This window comes from Bombus bifarius, unplaced genomic scaffold (genome assembly GCF_011952205.1).
Source record: "Bombus bifarius isolate JDL3187 unplaced genomic scaffold, Bbif_JDL3187 scf7180000008062, whole genome shotgun sequence".
NCBI lineage: Eukaryota > Metazoa > Arthropoda > Insecta > Hymenoptera > Apidae > Bombus > Bombus bifarius.
Window position 1 is genome coordinate 180,877 of NW_022884426.1, and position 14,423 is coordinate 195,299.

At 38.8% G+C, this 14,423-nt stretch overlaps 1 protein-coding gene across 4 annotated transcripts in view; it reads left to right on the plus strand.

The window, feature by feature from the left end:
• LOC117208319 (neuronal acetylcholine receptor subunit alpha-7) overlaps positions 1-14,423 on the plus strand; it is a 263,872-nt gene that overhangs the window by 159,460 nt on the left and 89,989 nt on the right. For all 4 annotated transcript variants that reach the window (XM_033449393.1, XM_033449391.1, XM_033449392.1 and 1 more), the window contains exon 7: positions 11,808-11,883. In XM_033449393.1, coding sequence (XP_033305284.1) covers positions 11,808-11,883 — 76 coding nt within the window. The remainder of the gene's footprint in view (positions 1-11,807; positions 11,884-14,423) is intronic.

Sequence of the window (14,423 nt, forward strand, 5' to 3'; positions counted from 1 at the left end):
GTAGCCACTTGTTATCCTTATTTAGAGCGTATGTTCAGTGTGTCTTTCGTTTATTTTAACACTCGGTTGAGCACGTTTCATCATACGTCCACATTTGTATGAACATCTAGACAGTAGGTACTTTGATGTGTATATGTGTATTGTTATTGTTACACCACAATTACTATAGATAATTTCTTACTCTACAGACTTTAAACAAATATGTATTCGATTATCTAAAGGATAACATCACACAATCCCGAGAAAAAATATTTTTCTGACAATGTTCGTTAGGATTGTCCTTGTTCTCATGATTAGTATATATCCCAGATGTTATTTCAATATGTAGCATCTTGTAATACGTATAGCATCTTGAAACGATAATACGTATCGCATACATTGAGAAAATGTTATTACAACATTCTGACAATTCGTGTTAATATTCAAAATTATTTGAAAACAAAACTTCCTTCGTATAAAAAGATTTATTCGTCACAAATCTATAGGAAAGTAAGATTCGTAGCAATTCATTCGGAAAATAAAAAATGAAAGTACACGCTTTCTTGCAGTTGCTCGGGATAGATAAACTGATTATATCAGACAGAAATCGATGCGCTGCTGTAACGAGTGCGTATCTGTGCAGATATCAAGATATACGTCTACGAGCATGTCGGACCTTAAGCACACCACATAAAACTGAATATCAGAATCTTTACCTGAACGACGCTTACTCAGTTCACCAAACGATCGAGTTTCATCGCCATGTGATACATTACTCATGAAAGTTTCACGGGAACTGGTAATACTTTCCACGAGATTTTTCCTATAGTAAAGAATTTTACTACAATTAAGAACATAATCTTTGTACATAAATTCTCAAAATGGAACGAAACAAAACGGTTATCATATATTTACGATCTGTTGCACGATCAGATCATTCTCTGTTACGATACAGAATATAAAAAACGAAAAATAAGAACTACAAGTGTACGTTGTTTTTGGTATATCTCGGTTGATTTTCTACATTAGAATATTCGATTAATTTGTCAGTTATTTCATTTTGATATTCATTTCGATATGATCGTTCTTGAACCGTTCTATTAGTTTGATGATAACGCCTCTGGTAATTTAAAGAATTGTTTCCTATTTTTCTTTTCTGTTTCGTTCGACAGATACGAGAGAAGAAATTTAGCGATACAAACTGTCAAGATAAAGCTTCTACTCTACACTGTCAATTAAATGTCACAAACTAAATTTTTGAAATTTGAGAAACGTTTGCTACATGGAGATTTTGAAGAGCAAATGTTCACTGGCTAAGCTTAGGCTAAGTACGTATTTGTTTCGCACACGCGTGTTAAATATTACAATCTCTGCAAGGTTCATGGTAAAAATTAGCATATGCAGATAGGAAATAGTATGTCCCGTAAACATGAAGAAATCGAAGCTTTACCAAGTGGATCGTCGAAAATTATAAAGTTTAGAAATATTTTTATTATTGTGAAAAGAACATTCCTCCAGTACTATGTGTCTAATTTAGCAAGTGGCAGTATAACGAGCATCGTTAATTACATGATGTCCCATCAAACTTATAACACTTCCGCGTAGTACTTGTTAAAATAACATTCCATATAAAACTTGTCGGATTTGTTTCGGTAGTGTTAGAAATTTGCTTTGTTAGCAAATAAAAATGCACGATCAAACGATCAAAAAGTTGTCTTTGCACAGCCAGACGTGTTACGGATACACGATAAAATGCAGAAATTCCAACAAAGTCGAATTGCCAGCACTATGTAACTCATAATTTTCATGCATACTTTTATCAAGTCTTTTAGATTAAGATTTTTGCCACATTGTACGTTTTCAGAAGCGTAATCGATGCGTTATCGACCAATCCTTTTCTGGCGTGTTGCTTCAGTTGTTCAACGTACTAATAATAAAATAATACACAGACTTTCACGCAAATTCGCTTCTTCGAGATTTTCTTAAGACTACGGTTTTCTTAATCATCGGTCGGCGCCACAGGTGAAACAAACGACCAATGTTTTTTTTTTAAACGATCTTGTGATGGTCTTTAAAAACAAAAAAGGCTTCATACACAATGCGACAATATTGCGGTTCCAACGTTCTTCCCAACCTTCGACAAAACATTTACATTTCATCGCATCGGAGAAACTTTGCTTGAAAACTTCTTTTCTTGCTGTTCCTTTTTATAGCAATCGTAACGAAGAGATTAATTTTTAAAGAACACCGCGCGAATATTTAACGGTGTACTTGTTCTTCGCCAACTCATTACTTTCGACAGAGATCGTTAACATTCCATCGCGTTTCTACGGAGAATATGACTTTAAATTTATTTTTAAATGAAATCAGCGATTTGTATTTTTCGTTCCAAAAACTCATATCTATTCGTTATTTAATTAGCGATAATGTTAATTCGATAATTTAGAAATGTAAAAAGCTTTAAATGCTTAATGCATGATCTTTCTTGCCTTTTATCGTCCATTATCTACTTGCAATTACGTGTACGTATAATTAAAACACGAGTGTATGAATATTCTACATTTATTAATTACTTTGCGTACAAGATTAGATGAAAACTATGGACATAAAATAAAGTTAAATTAAATATATACCTACGAGAATTTAATCTTGAAAAAGGGATCTCATTAATGACAAAATAAATCTCAGCATAAAGTACAACAACGTGTCTTATAAGTAAAAATCATGTACTGTATTATACGAGTAGAGTAGACTATATTTTAAAAGATAAACGCGTGTAATAGTACAAATTCTTACGTGAATTCGCGTTTTATTTCGCCAGTCTTTATCTTAAGCGAATGCATGTTGTATATTTTGTAGCGTGCTTAAGTATTTGTCAGTATACGATTAATCTTTACTTTTGTTATGTTTGATAAATAGAAGTATGGGTACCTACTAGTTTGCCACGTTATATTGATTTACAAAGATGTGGATTGTGTACAGTATAAAAACGTATGTATGCCAAGTATACGTATAAGGAAATAACGTGATTAAATTTTCTTAAGAGTAAGTTCGGTTTATTAAGAACTTGTATGTTAAAATGTGTGTTAAATTCCTCTGATTGTATATAAACTATAAAAGGTGAAAAAAAGAATTTAAGACCTAATAATCGATAAACAAACTTACGCCGTGTTTTCAATTGGAATCTTTAGTTTTGATTTTTTTATTAGTTCCTTTATTACTTTGTAAAATTTAACGTTTGAAAACAATGATGTTAAAAAATGTCATAGGTGATCCGAACAGTTTAGGTTGGATTTCAGCTACTTGAAGATATTCAGCTGCAGATTAATTAATTTCCAGTTTACACGGCGAAACTGACATAAAGTAAAAGTTTCGTCCAAATTCTTCTGGATCGCCCACGACTCAACGATATCAATTGAGATTTAGCACAAAACAGCTTCTCGAATTTTACTCAATTTTTAAATATTTTTCAATTAAAGGGCTAGCTATTATCAGTATATATCTGTACACACCACATTTAGAAAAACCTCGTCTTTTTATTTTGCAATAATTTGCTTTGCAATTAACATTATAGGCATTGGTTATTTAAAAGACTTAGACAGTAAATCTATAAATATTGCTAATTGTACTCTTATGCTGGCAGAGTAGCGATACAAAACTTTGAACTTCTTTTATGATCTATCCTACTGTTGCTGAAAGATCGGCAAATTTTCTATTCATTTCGCTACCTTACTAATTCTACTCAGAGTTACCGAACCAAACTCTTAAGAATTAATAACACCTTAAATGTGGCAACAAATTGACTTTTTCATTTCCATTAAGCCACAGGTCATGCTGCATCGTGTCTCAACAATATGCTAAAGCGGGATCTAATCATCTCCTCGACATACCTCGTTAATCATCGTCGCTTGAATCCTGCACACAAAGTTAGCAAACATTCGAAAGTCCTTCGATGGAATTTTTCTTCGACCAAGGATCGAATAGCGTGAAATAAACGAGCCACTTGATATACCTAACTTTCACCTGTTGCACGTGTGTTCCTACCAGCGCCACGACGTTCCGAAATACTTCACCCTTGGCCAATCTATTCTTTTCTTGTTAGAATGACGAGGCCACCGCCGTTAGCCTAACTCCGTTTGTTCTCGTCGCGTATCCTCTTCTACGCAATTCGTGAACCGCCGTGTTACGAAACTTTGCCCTGGTGAAGTACTCGCACGGTGCATAAAATCAGAGCGGAAAAGAAACGTATCTTTGAACTTCGCAACTAAATACATCGATAGATAGAAAGTTACATAGAAATAACGTAGAAATATAAGAGATATATCGTATAATATTTTTCTATCTTTAATCAGTTTAAGAATACGTATGGTCGAAACATCCTATGCGCGTTTTATCTATCTTGTCAATGACCCGTGTAAAGTTTCAATCAATTTGCATAACGGTGAATCGCAGATTTTCAAAATACGAGCGAAATTTAGTTACAGCTTAAAGATAGGTGAGTGAAATTAATAGGTCGGGAGGAAGATAGTTTAACGTATTTATGAAAGATCTCTTATTATAAACGACGTGCCTCGTAATGACATCGATTTTCTTAGATATAGGTTTTCTCGCGTGTAGTTTATCTCTGGGAAGGAGAATAGAGAGTCTAAAAATCGATACTGTAGAATCTGATTTTTATGTACGTGTATCGCTTTATATTTCCACTTGCTTTATTTATTTTATGTATCTTTCATATCTTCGTTCTTATCTACGTAAATACATGGAATGGATACAAAACACATAAAAATTAAAAATTTACACAAAAGTTGTATACAGAAGTTGGTATACGGAAGTTGTCGAAATTAACGAAAAGGAGATTTACTTGGTCTAGATTTCAGAACTCGTGCTACCCAGATAGACAAATAGCGCCTTACTTTCATTCGTCGAATATTTGTCCGCATTAACATAATGGAATTCAACGCCATGGCTGTCGTTACAAACGATTTTGACAGAATTTTTTCAGGAAAATGTCATTCTACATAGGAGACTTTCATGTCGTACAGTATCCGTAGCAATAAAAAAATTGCTTCAGCTAACAATTAAGGTATTTTCCCAGGATGAATTCTACAAAGGATAAAAACATTCGATGAATTGCTAATTATCGGGGCAAAATCAACATTTTATAGCTGAACGTTTATCAAACGCGATTCATTATACGTTATATTAAATGTCCATCGATATTAATCAAACCCACGTGAGTGTGCACAGGAGCTTTATAAATAACACGACGATCCACTTAATAACTTTCACTCCCGTAGAAAGTCCAAAGAACAAGAGAAAAACAAACGTGCTACGAGCTAACCGACTTACTCGTGTGTGCGAAGCAAATTCATTCCGTTCGGATGCGCTCTTACATGCGTGCCTTGCGATCGAGTTAGCTGAAAAGGGAAAAATGAGAAGCGAAGCCGGTGACACACGCGATGATGAAACTAATAAAAAAGAAAGAGTCAAGGAAAAACGAGATAAAACACTCGAGACACGGCACTCGCGTAAGATTTACCAAGCCCGAGCATTTACCAACCTCCCTCGATAATACATTAAGCATCGTGTTCACCCCTTTAGACCTTAAGTGTTTATCGTGGAGAAGTTGGTAAAACGATAAAAGAAGATCGTTCGTTTTTTCTATATCGTTTAATCGTGCATCTTTCAGACTCTTTATCTAAGACTATCGGATTACAACGTTTAATTAACCGATACGCTTGAAATAATTGCTTGTATCCGTTTCCAAACATCCGTATAGAGCACCATAAAGCGGATCGTTTACGGATAATTACGACAGTCGCATAGTTAATTATTTCATTCGTACGCGTTAATTAACACACGGAATTATTGAATCGCGAGAAACGTGTTCCTCGACTGATGTATAACGACTACCGAGTACAACGTTTCGTAGACGAATGATCTATTCGTAGAAGTGAAATAGTAAACATATGGTTCTTCGAATATGTAGGATATGCGTAAATTGAAAGAAAGAACGGACGTCGTCGAAACGAACGATTTTCTTCATATGTGTGCATATCGGATGAAAGGCTCGCGGACTGCATGACAGAGAAAAATGAAGATTTTCTGTAAAAGTTGCTCTAACTAATTGTCTTTACTTTATATGTACGTATATTAGAACGTAGTGGCAGCGGTTTTTCGGTATTACGCACATCTATTCTACACGGTAGATCAATCCGGTGAAACGTGACAGATTCAAAAGAAAACGATTAATTACCTCGTTGAAATATGTTTGGTCGCAGTGATAATTCATGATGTTTGTAAAGGATTATTAATGGATTAATTCATACGTCTATTAGGAAAAATAGATTCAGACTATCTTTTAGTTCGTGACTGAATTTTTTTCTTAAAACCTTGCTCCGAATCTGATGAAATCGAAGAAAAAGAAATTTATTACGAACATTTACCAAATAGTAAAATGCCTCTACGCGTTCTTTACAGATATAATAGGAGACTGTGCGGTAACAAATTGATCGACCCGATTTTAACGCTACTCGAACTTCGTACAAACAAAACTTGTCGCTTTACGAAACGATTACCTTGAGATCTCCTCAAACGGTACGACGTAAATTTTACGTTTAGGTTATCGAATTAGCGCACGAGGCGTTTAATCCCTATAAACTTGCTCGACTGTGTGGAAGCACGGTTGCGAATCCGCATGGTAGATTAATGATCCGCGAATTTTCAATGTGTACGGACGTGGTGATCGAAGCTGCGCAAACAGAAACGATGCTGCGACGCTTCGAAACACGAGACTCACGTAAATGCAGAACAGAAACGCTCGTGTTCGCGACTGCCAAGAAATTTCGGTGGGAAAACAAACGGTCGTGGCACGCGCGCGTTTCTCGAGCTTTCGACCGGCTGCCATTGCGAACCCCGTGGAAAATGCAGTCCGGGCGCATTTCATCGATTACTATGTCGCATATTACGCGCCCGCCATCGCCTCCGCCTCCGCCTCCGCCCCCCTACCACTGCCAACCCGTACACAACCCGCCGCCTCCATCGTTCTCATCGACCAAACAAGTCTGTCGAATCTCGTAGAGAAAACGGAGAGAGGAAAGGAGAGTGTTCTTTTTCGACACAGCAGACCCTGTATCACGCAACAACCCCGTAATTCTGGTTGGTTCACTAGCCCTTGGCTCTATAGCCTCCTACAACCATAGGCTAACCCCACACCCAAACCCATCGACCTCTCGAGTACATCACAAGAAATCAACATTCGAGCGATTAGTTATAAGTGTACAGCGCGTGTGTCGCATGCTCGGTGTGTATATGTATGTGTACATTTATGTGCATCTACGTTATGCGTGTATACACGTATACGTGTAAATACTCGGTCAATGTGTAATCAACGTGCGTTTGCGACACGTAGATGCATGCGTTCCATTCCCGACCAGCAACGATCCAGGTGATTCATACACCACAGCAGTCCCATTTATTATCGCGCGTCTAACCAAATGTATTTTTCTTTATTCGCGTACGTATACGCCAGAATCAAATTGCGTGCACATATTATTTTAACCAACTTTCGCGCGAATGCGTCATGCTTAGAGCTGCGGGATTTATTACGTTGCTTTCATTACGAACCTCTGTGCTCTTGAAAAGTTCTTTGAGAGATATTTGCTTTCGTCGAAAGCTATTGCGAATACGATCGATAATGCGTAATATTCGTATCGCCGCCTACTGTTTGGACGAGACGAACTATCCTTGCATACACGAAGAACGGTACAGGCGTAGATATCGAAACGTTTTATAATATATTCCCTGAGACATGTAACCCCATTCGAACGGCAATATCTGTATTATTCGTTAATGTGGATATTCGTGTTCTCCAGACGGTACAATATCGATATAAATGTTTTCGAGCGTTTCGCGAATGCTCGATTTGGCGAGACTTACCCGTCGAGTTAAGTCGATGAAACAGTATCCAGATGTTCGCAACCCTACGTGAATGGGGAATGTTCGCGCGTATATTTGTCGTCGGAGGCGCGGGCTGGTCGATCGCCCTCGTCGACGAGCTTTCGGTTATGCGAGCTGGTCGTTTCGACGATGCAAATGCTACCCGAGAGTACGCGTTATGCTCGTCTACATAAACGAGTGCGATCGTACTTGCCTGTCGAGCTCTTTCCATCCTCCCACGCAGCGACACGCACGATTTTATTCGCGGGATGAAATCTTTTGGCCGAAGAGTCCGGCGCTAATCGCGTTTCACGTTCGCACACGGCGTTGATCCTGGATCGGTGGCTCTATTCAATCAAGTTGATCACTCTGGGAATTTGGTAATTATCGTCGAACGCGATTACATTCGGGCGAGGTTAATTCTCAGTTGGCGATTGAATACATTGATCGGTGCTCTGGGATGAGAGCGTCGATTAAGTCGGAGAAATTATCGCGATTATCGACCCAATGAATATTTATTTGTATAGGTGAATCGCGATTATTTCTCTTCTTCGTCTTTTTTTCTCGTCGTTCACGCATTCCGTTTCGTCTATGGTAATCGATATCTCGTCTGATATGACGGACGTGTCGGGACAAAAACGATCAAGTCGAGTAACGTGAATCACGCTCGAGTCACCTGTCCACCGGTTCAGGATTAATCGTCAATCGCGCATGGACCGATAAATTCCAGGCAGACCTGAGTCCACGCTTTCTTGCCGGCTGATGGAAAATGGCAATTCGGAACGATGAGCGTATCGTTCTGAATGAAATGTATGGCGCCGCGACGTTTCCACGATCGTCTTTGGAACCGCTTGGGAAATCAAGATTTTGCAACGAATTACGTTTAATTGTTCAAGCTTCGACCAGGATGTCCGATTGAAACGAGAAAATTGCAAAACTAACGCGACGAAAGTTTATCAACTGCCGTACATTTTACTTTCGTCTAAGACGAAAGAAGGATCTATAAGCAGAGATTTATCTATTATAGAATAATTCCTTTTTTTACACAGAAATCTCAAGAATTCATCGTTCGATGTGGATACGAGACAAATGTTACCTTTCGTTTTGTTGGACCAATCTTTTATCGTTCTTTTTATATGCAATTCAGTCGAAAATACGACTCGTGAAAATCATGTAGATTCCATTTCAAACGACAAATTACTTCAAATCGTAGATAAGTTAAAAATTTGTTTGCGCTCGAAGCAATAGTCTGTAGCTTAAGAAATATAGTATACGAGGTTCATACGTTATTTTACAATGTACATTACATGCAACGTATTATAAACATGTATCATCGGTGTTGCAATACGTAACTCTACTAAAATATCAATGCACGTATGTGCAATTGCTATCCGACGATTAGTCTCGATACAGCAGCCAGAGTGCTAAGCCACAATCCCTCGGGTTTAAACGTTCGAATCGGGTCACCTCCGTGAAATATACGTCTCGCGATGAATTACGAGAGACCAACGTTCGGAGCCGTTCGGATTCGTTCTAATGCCCAACGAGCCTGTGCGCGACGCTATGCAAAACGCGATCCCGAAAATATCATCGAAAAAAGAAGGAATTCTGCTGGCTTGAAAATGCTGGCTGACATGATATATCGGGTGTTCCAAGTAACGGTAACCATGAGATTATACGTCGCAATTTGGCTGACTATGAAAATGTTCATAGACGAAATTAAGCACTTTCGTGTTCCTTATATTTACGTAGAAAATACCAATTTTCCTAATTTTCTGATAATAATATTCGTTACGATTTATTGTCATCTTTTCGATAGTAAGAAATTTAATATTCTAGAGGTCGATTAACGCCTACCACTCGCACTTGAAAGAATTCGTTACGAACAAATGAACGATAAACTATTCGAAAAAGAATTGCAAAAGTTGTTAAGATATTGAAAGTTCATCGGGAAAGGTCCATATCCGAATTTAAAGATCCAAAACCGATAAAATATTAACTTTATGAAAATAAGTAGTCGATGCATTGAAAAGCAAATTTGCGCTTAAGTTCATCACGATCCAGAATCTTTCCGTTCGTTCGTTCCGGTATAAAGTTTTCAAAATTTCAAACGCGGAACTCGGAGCAATTAATTCGAACGACTTTGAATCGTCGAGAGAAGTAGAGTTCGTTCTTTGCCAACTAAATCGAAGGTGGAACGCCTTTCGATGCGCATAATCGGCAGAAACGCTTAAATCGAGTCAGTGAAATTTCAATTTAATATCGGCGTCTCTTTGAGGAAAGTTAGTTAGGTTCGACCGTCGTTTTGTCTCTGATACCCTTGCGCGCGAGTTTATCGAGAAATTTATTCAGTTTCGTCGTTTATTTAATAAATAAAAAAAAGAAAAAAAATCCCCAGAAATCCGTTCAATAAATCGTATCCTTTAACCGCGTACTCGAAATACGAGACAAACGGGGAACACTATGTCGAACCGGTTAAACGATCAAGATGCCGGATAATAGCAGGAAGCGTAGTTTAAGGGCAGGCCCCGAGGATGGAAATGCCGGTCGTAAAAGTTAGAACACGCTGAACCGCATCTCGTTTGGCTCTCGATCAAAGAGCAACAGATAGACAGGAAGGAGGTAGCGTCGAGCTTAAAGGGAACCGAAGAAACGGTTTAAAAAGCATTCTACGATGGAACAAGTGTTCTTTGAGGGATTCCTACAGTATTCCGTCCGGTTGCTGCTCAAGTACTAAATATAAGAAAAGATGCAAGAAATGCGTTAAAAAGGAGAAGGCAAAGGAACTTTACGAAATAATATGTATACAGTGTGAGCCAATATTTTAATTTTGTCAATATGTTTTGCGAGTATACGCGAAGGCAAGATACGAATGTTGCTCGTTAAAATGCTACAACAAATATACGAAATATGAACGAAGCGATTCTTTGATTTTCAATATAAGATTACTTCTTATTTATAACCATAGAAGCAAAAGATAGGTCAGAAAAATCGGGCCACCTCGTATAAGTAGAGTTACGTATTGTGCGACAGCTTCAAATTTTGGAAAGAACGATAAAGTTATCGGTAACTTACACAAACGTTAACGACAAGTTAAACACAGTAAGACGAATCGAAGTGAAAAATCAAAATAGCGTTTCAAATTTTGGGATGTCGGTAATATCTTCCTTTCGAAGAATATTTTGAAATTTCGCCAGCGACACGGTGAACAAGACCGGCCGGTGAACTAGTATAGGTGAAGTAAAATAGTATATCAGTGTATGGTGGTTGATTGCGACGTCGATGAAGCAACGAAATACTCGTTCTAAAGGGAACGAGTGTTCAGAATGGGAACCGTAAAATCGAACCTGCGAGTGGCGCAGAAGCTCCGAAGGGAGAAACGGGATGAAAGATATCGAAAGTGCTTTGCTTTAATTTCGTGTAAAAGACGCGTGAATAAATACGCTGAACGTCGAAGTTTCTCTTTGGGATAGACAAGTGGAGAATTAGATTCGGTATAAAAGCGGATTAAGCGGTTCTTGAAACGTCGCGAGTCGCTCGACGTTAGACAGCGGCAGAAGGCGTTTCTCTCATCGTCGACGAGAATCCCAGGCTTAGTCTGTCGATCGCCACGGATTTATCCTCTCCTTTATATACCAGATACGCACACGAAATGTCCTTCGCAACACGCCATCATCCTCTGAGCCTTCTCCTTGCACGATTTATCGAATACCGACACTGCCGCGCCACGTTGATCTGTGTGCATAGCTGCGAAAGTAGTCGTAGTCGTACCGTAGAAACGAAGTGACGTAAAGCTGTCGCACGTGCATGCGTGCCCGCTTCGTGTGACCTAGCGAAATGCCACGACCATAAACGTACGCCCGTGTTAATCGAAACTTTGTCGTTGCTAGGTCGACCTCGTGCTCAGCTCGGAGAAGGGCGGCGACCTGTCCGACTTTATCACGAATGGAGAATGGTACCTGATCGGTAAGTACTTTGAATACGCGATTCTCTGATTAAATTAAATTAAATTAAATAAGTATCCCTGTGTAATTAAATTATTTGACACGTTCCAATATTATTATTAAATATGACCGTTGTAATTTCATTGGAAATTCGACATGTACAACGTTCTTATACTATAAGAATTTTTATATATCTATAGCGCCTTACATTTTTGCCCAGCCAAACTATAGTAGCATACTTTGTGGATATAAATACGAAAAGAAATATTATATGAACTTTGACACTGCAATTCAGCATCGTAGTTAACTGGAAATTCATTACCGATTCCTTTGTATCTCCTATTTGGGTTACGTTTATGTCTACATCCGTAGAATACACCGATAAAGTTTGGAAAATGCTGGAAAAACCCTGTGTGAGGTATAAGGAGAAAGCATATATTTAAGATTTAAGTATTAACGCAATTTTCATCGTTCTTTTCAAAACTTGAACTCATTTCCTCGCAATCTTCCTCGCCACAACAAAACTCCTGCAAATAGCGTTCCTTAATAATGTTTCAACAGGGAAGCCAATTTTCAGGTTCCCACGGTAAAATGCATTTTTCGCCGGACTTGGTTTTCTCGCGCGATATTCGTGTCACCGGCGCGTAAAGGAATGTTGATGAAAATCGTTAGGGTGGCCACTTCCGCGTTTACACGCTGCCAAGGATGTTGCCACGCGGCAAAGACGTCTCGCGAGTTTCTGTCTCGCGTATCCCATAAACTTTCGAATCGATGTAGCGATCGAACGAGCATCTAATCGCTTTACGAGTCTTCGATTTCGCGCTACCATGCTCGACTCGCTTGCTCTTCGCCGCTTGACGATATTCCTCTTTCGCTGCGAGGACGGTGATCGCCATGAACTTCCGTTATCTTTTTCGTTATCTTCTCGAGGCTACTTTGACGGTGTTATTCGAATTTCGTTCACGTACGACGATTTTGTCGATGCTAGCGCGAGCTTCGCGTATGAAAACGCGAGGCCAAGAATGTGAAATGCGACCGATGAATAATGGAGAGTGGCGGAGAGAATCTTAGCGGATGCGACTGGGCGAAATTGCATTAATAAATTTAGCTTTCCTCGCGATTCAGCGACACGAACTCGGTTCGAGAGCCTGCAACCCGAATACTTTCCTCTTTTATGGTTGCTGGCTTATACAGGGAATTTTCAGCGGTGGTATTTGCCTCGAGAAACACGCTAAGGTGATTCGTTGAGAGTCGGGGTAGTTTTGGGGATGGGGGGTTTATTGTTGAACGTGTACAACGTAGGGCGACCTGATATGCATAGGTGTCGAGGCGCATAAGACTACGTGCATAATATTCTACCTGGTGGCATACAAATGCTAGCACAAACCAAAAGGGGGCGATCCTGCATGGACGAATAACCCGAAACGATGCTTTGGGAATTTTGAAAACGTTATGCCACATTTTTCACTTACTACTGCGCGTAGAATTAGCGCAACTTTTGTGACGCTTGCCGCAAGTTGTAGCAAATAAGTTCATCCGAATTCCATTAAGAAACGAGCTCCGCTCGCTCCTAAAAATCTAGTTCAACCCGATACCAATTCCACACGCCAACGAAGGGCACTCGACTTTCGACCGAAAACTTTTTTCTTAAGAATTCCTCGTTCGTTCGCTTCGCTCATGTGTGAGATTGGTATCGGGATTGGACTAGATTTTTACGAGCAAGTGTTTCTTTTCTATACAAAAATAAGTAAATCCTGTAGATTTACAAATCAGTTTTTGTTAATAATTTTTTAAAAAATAACGCAAGACGGCTAGAACCTTCCGAAGTTTACCCAGAAGTGTCCGTATATCATACGAGGTCCCGACCATTCGTCAAGATCAAAGCAATTGGGACTGGATCCCCTTTCGTCAACATTTGCCAAACGAGATTGCAAACAATTTATCCTAAAGGTTAATTCCTTTTTTTTTTAATCCCCAAACTCGAGTACAAAAAGGCACAGAACAATGGAAAGCAAAGTTAAACATTATGCATTATGTTATTCATTTTAAAAAAGCACGAAGAGGAAAAAATGGCTATTATATATTTCGAATAAAACTGCGAACAATAAAATAAAGTCATCCGTGTCTCGTACAGAGACGCGCCGTCATCGAGGTCATTAAAATTGCATATTTCCACAATAAGGCAGTCACAGATGTAACTTTTATAATGTTTGCAATTAGGGCAAACGCATCGCGTGGGAAATTAACGTCATCCGAATGCAAATGTCTGGCAAAAGAATTCCTACGGCGCTGCAACTAGCGAACAAGCCGCCAGTTAGAATTTTCTTACCGATTGAAAGTAATTAAGGTAATTAAAAACTATCGACTTCCTCGCGCTGCAGAATGTTTAAGTGCACTTTTTCCATTGTTTTATTTTTCACGATATCGGTGTATCCTTGTCAGCTGTATTACGTCGATTGACGTTAAAATGTTTCATGAAACGACGAGAAATTATGCGTCGAAAGGGTAAGACGGGATACACGGACACTAGATCGGTGTATATGAAATTAGTTTCTTTGAAAT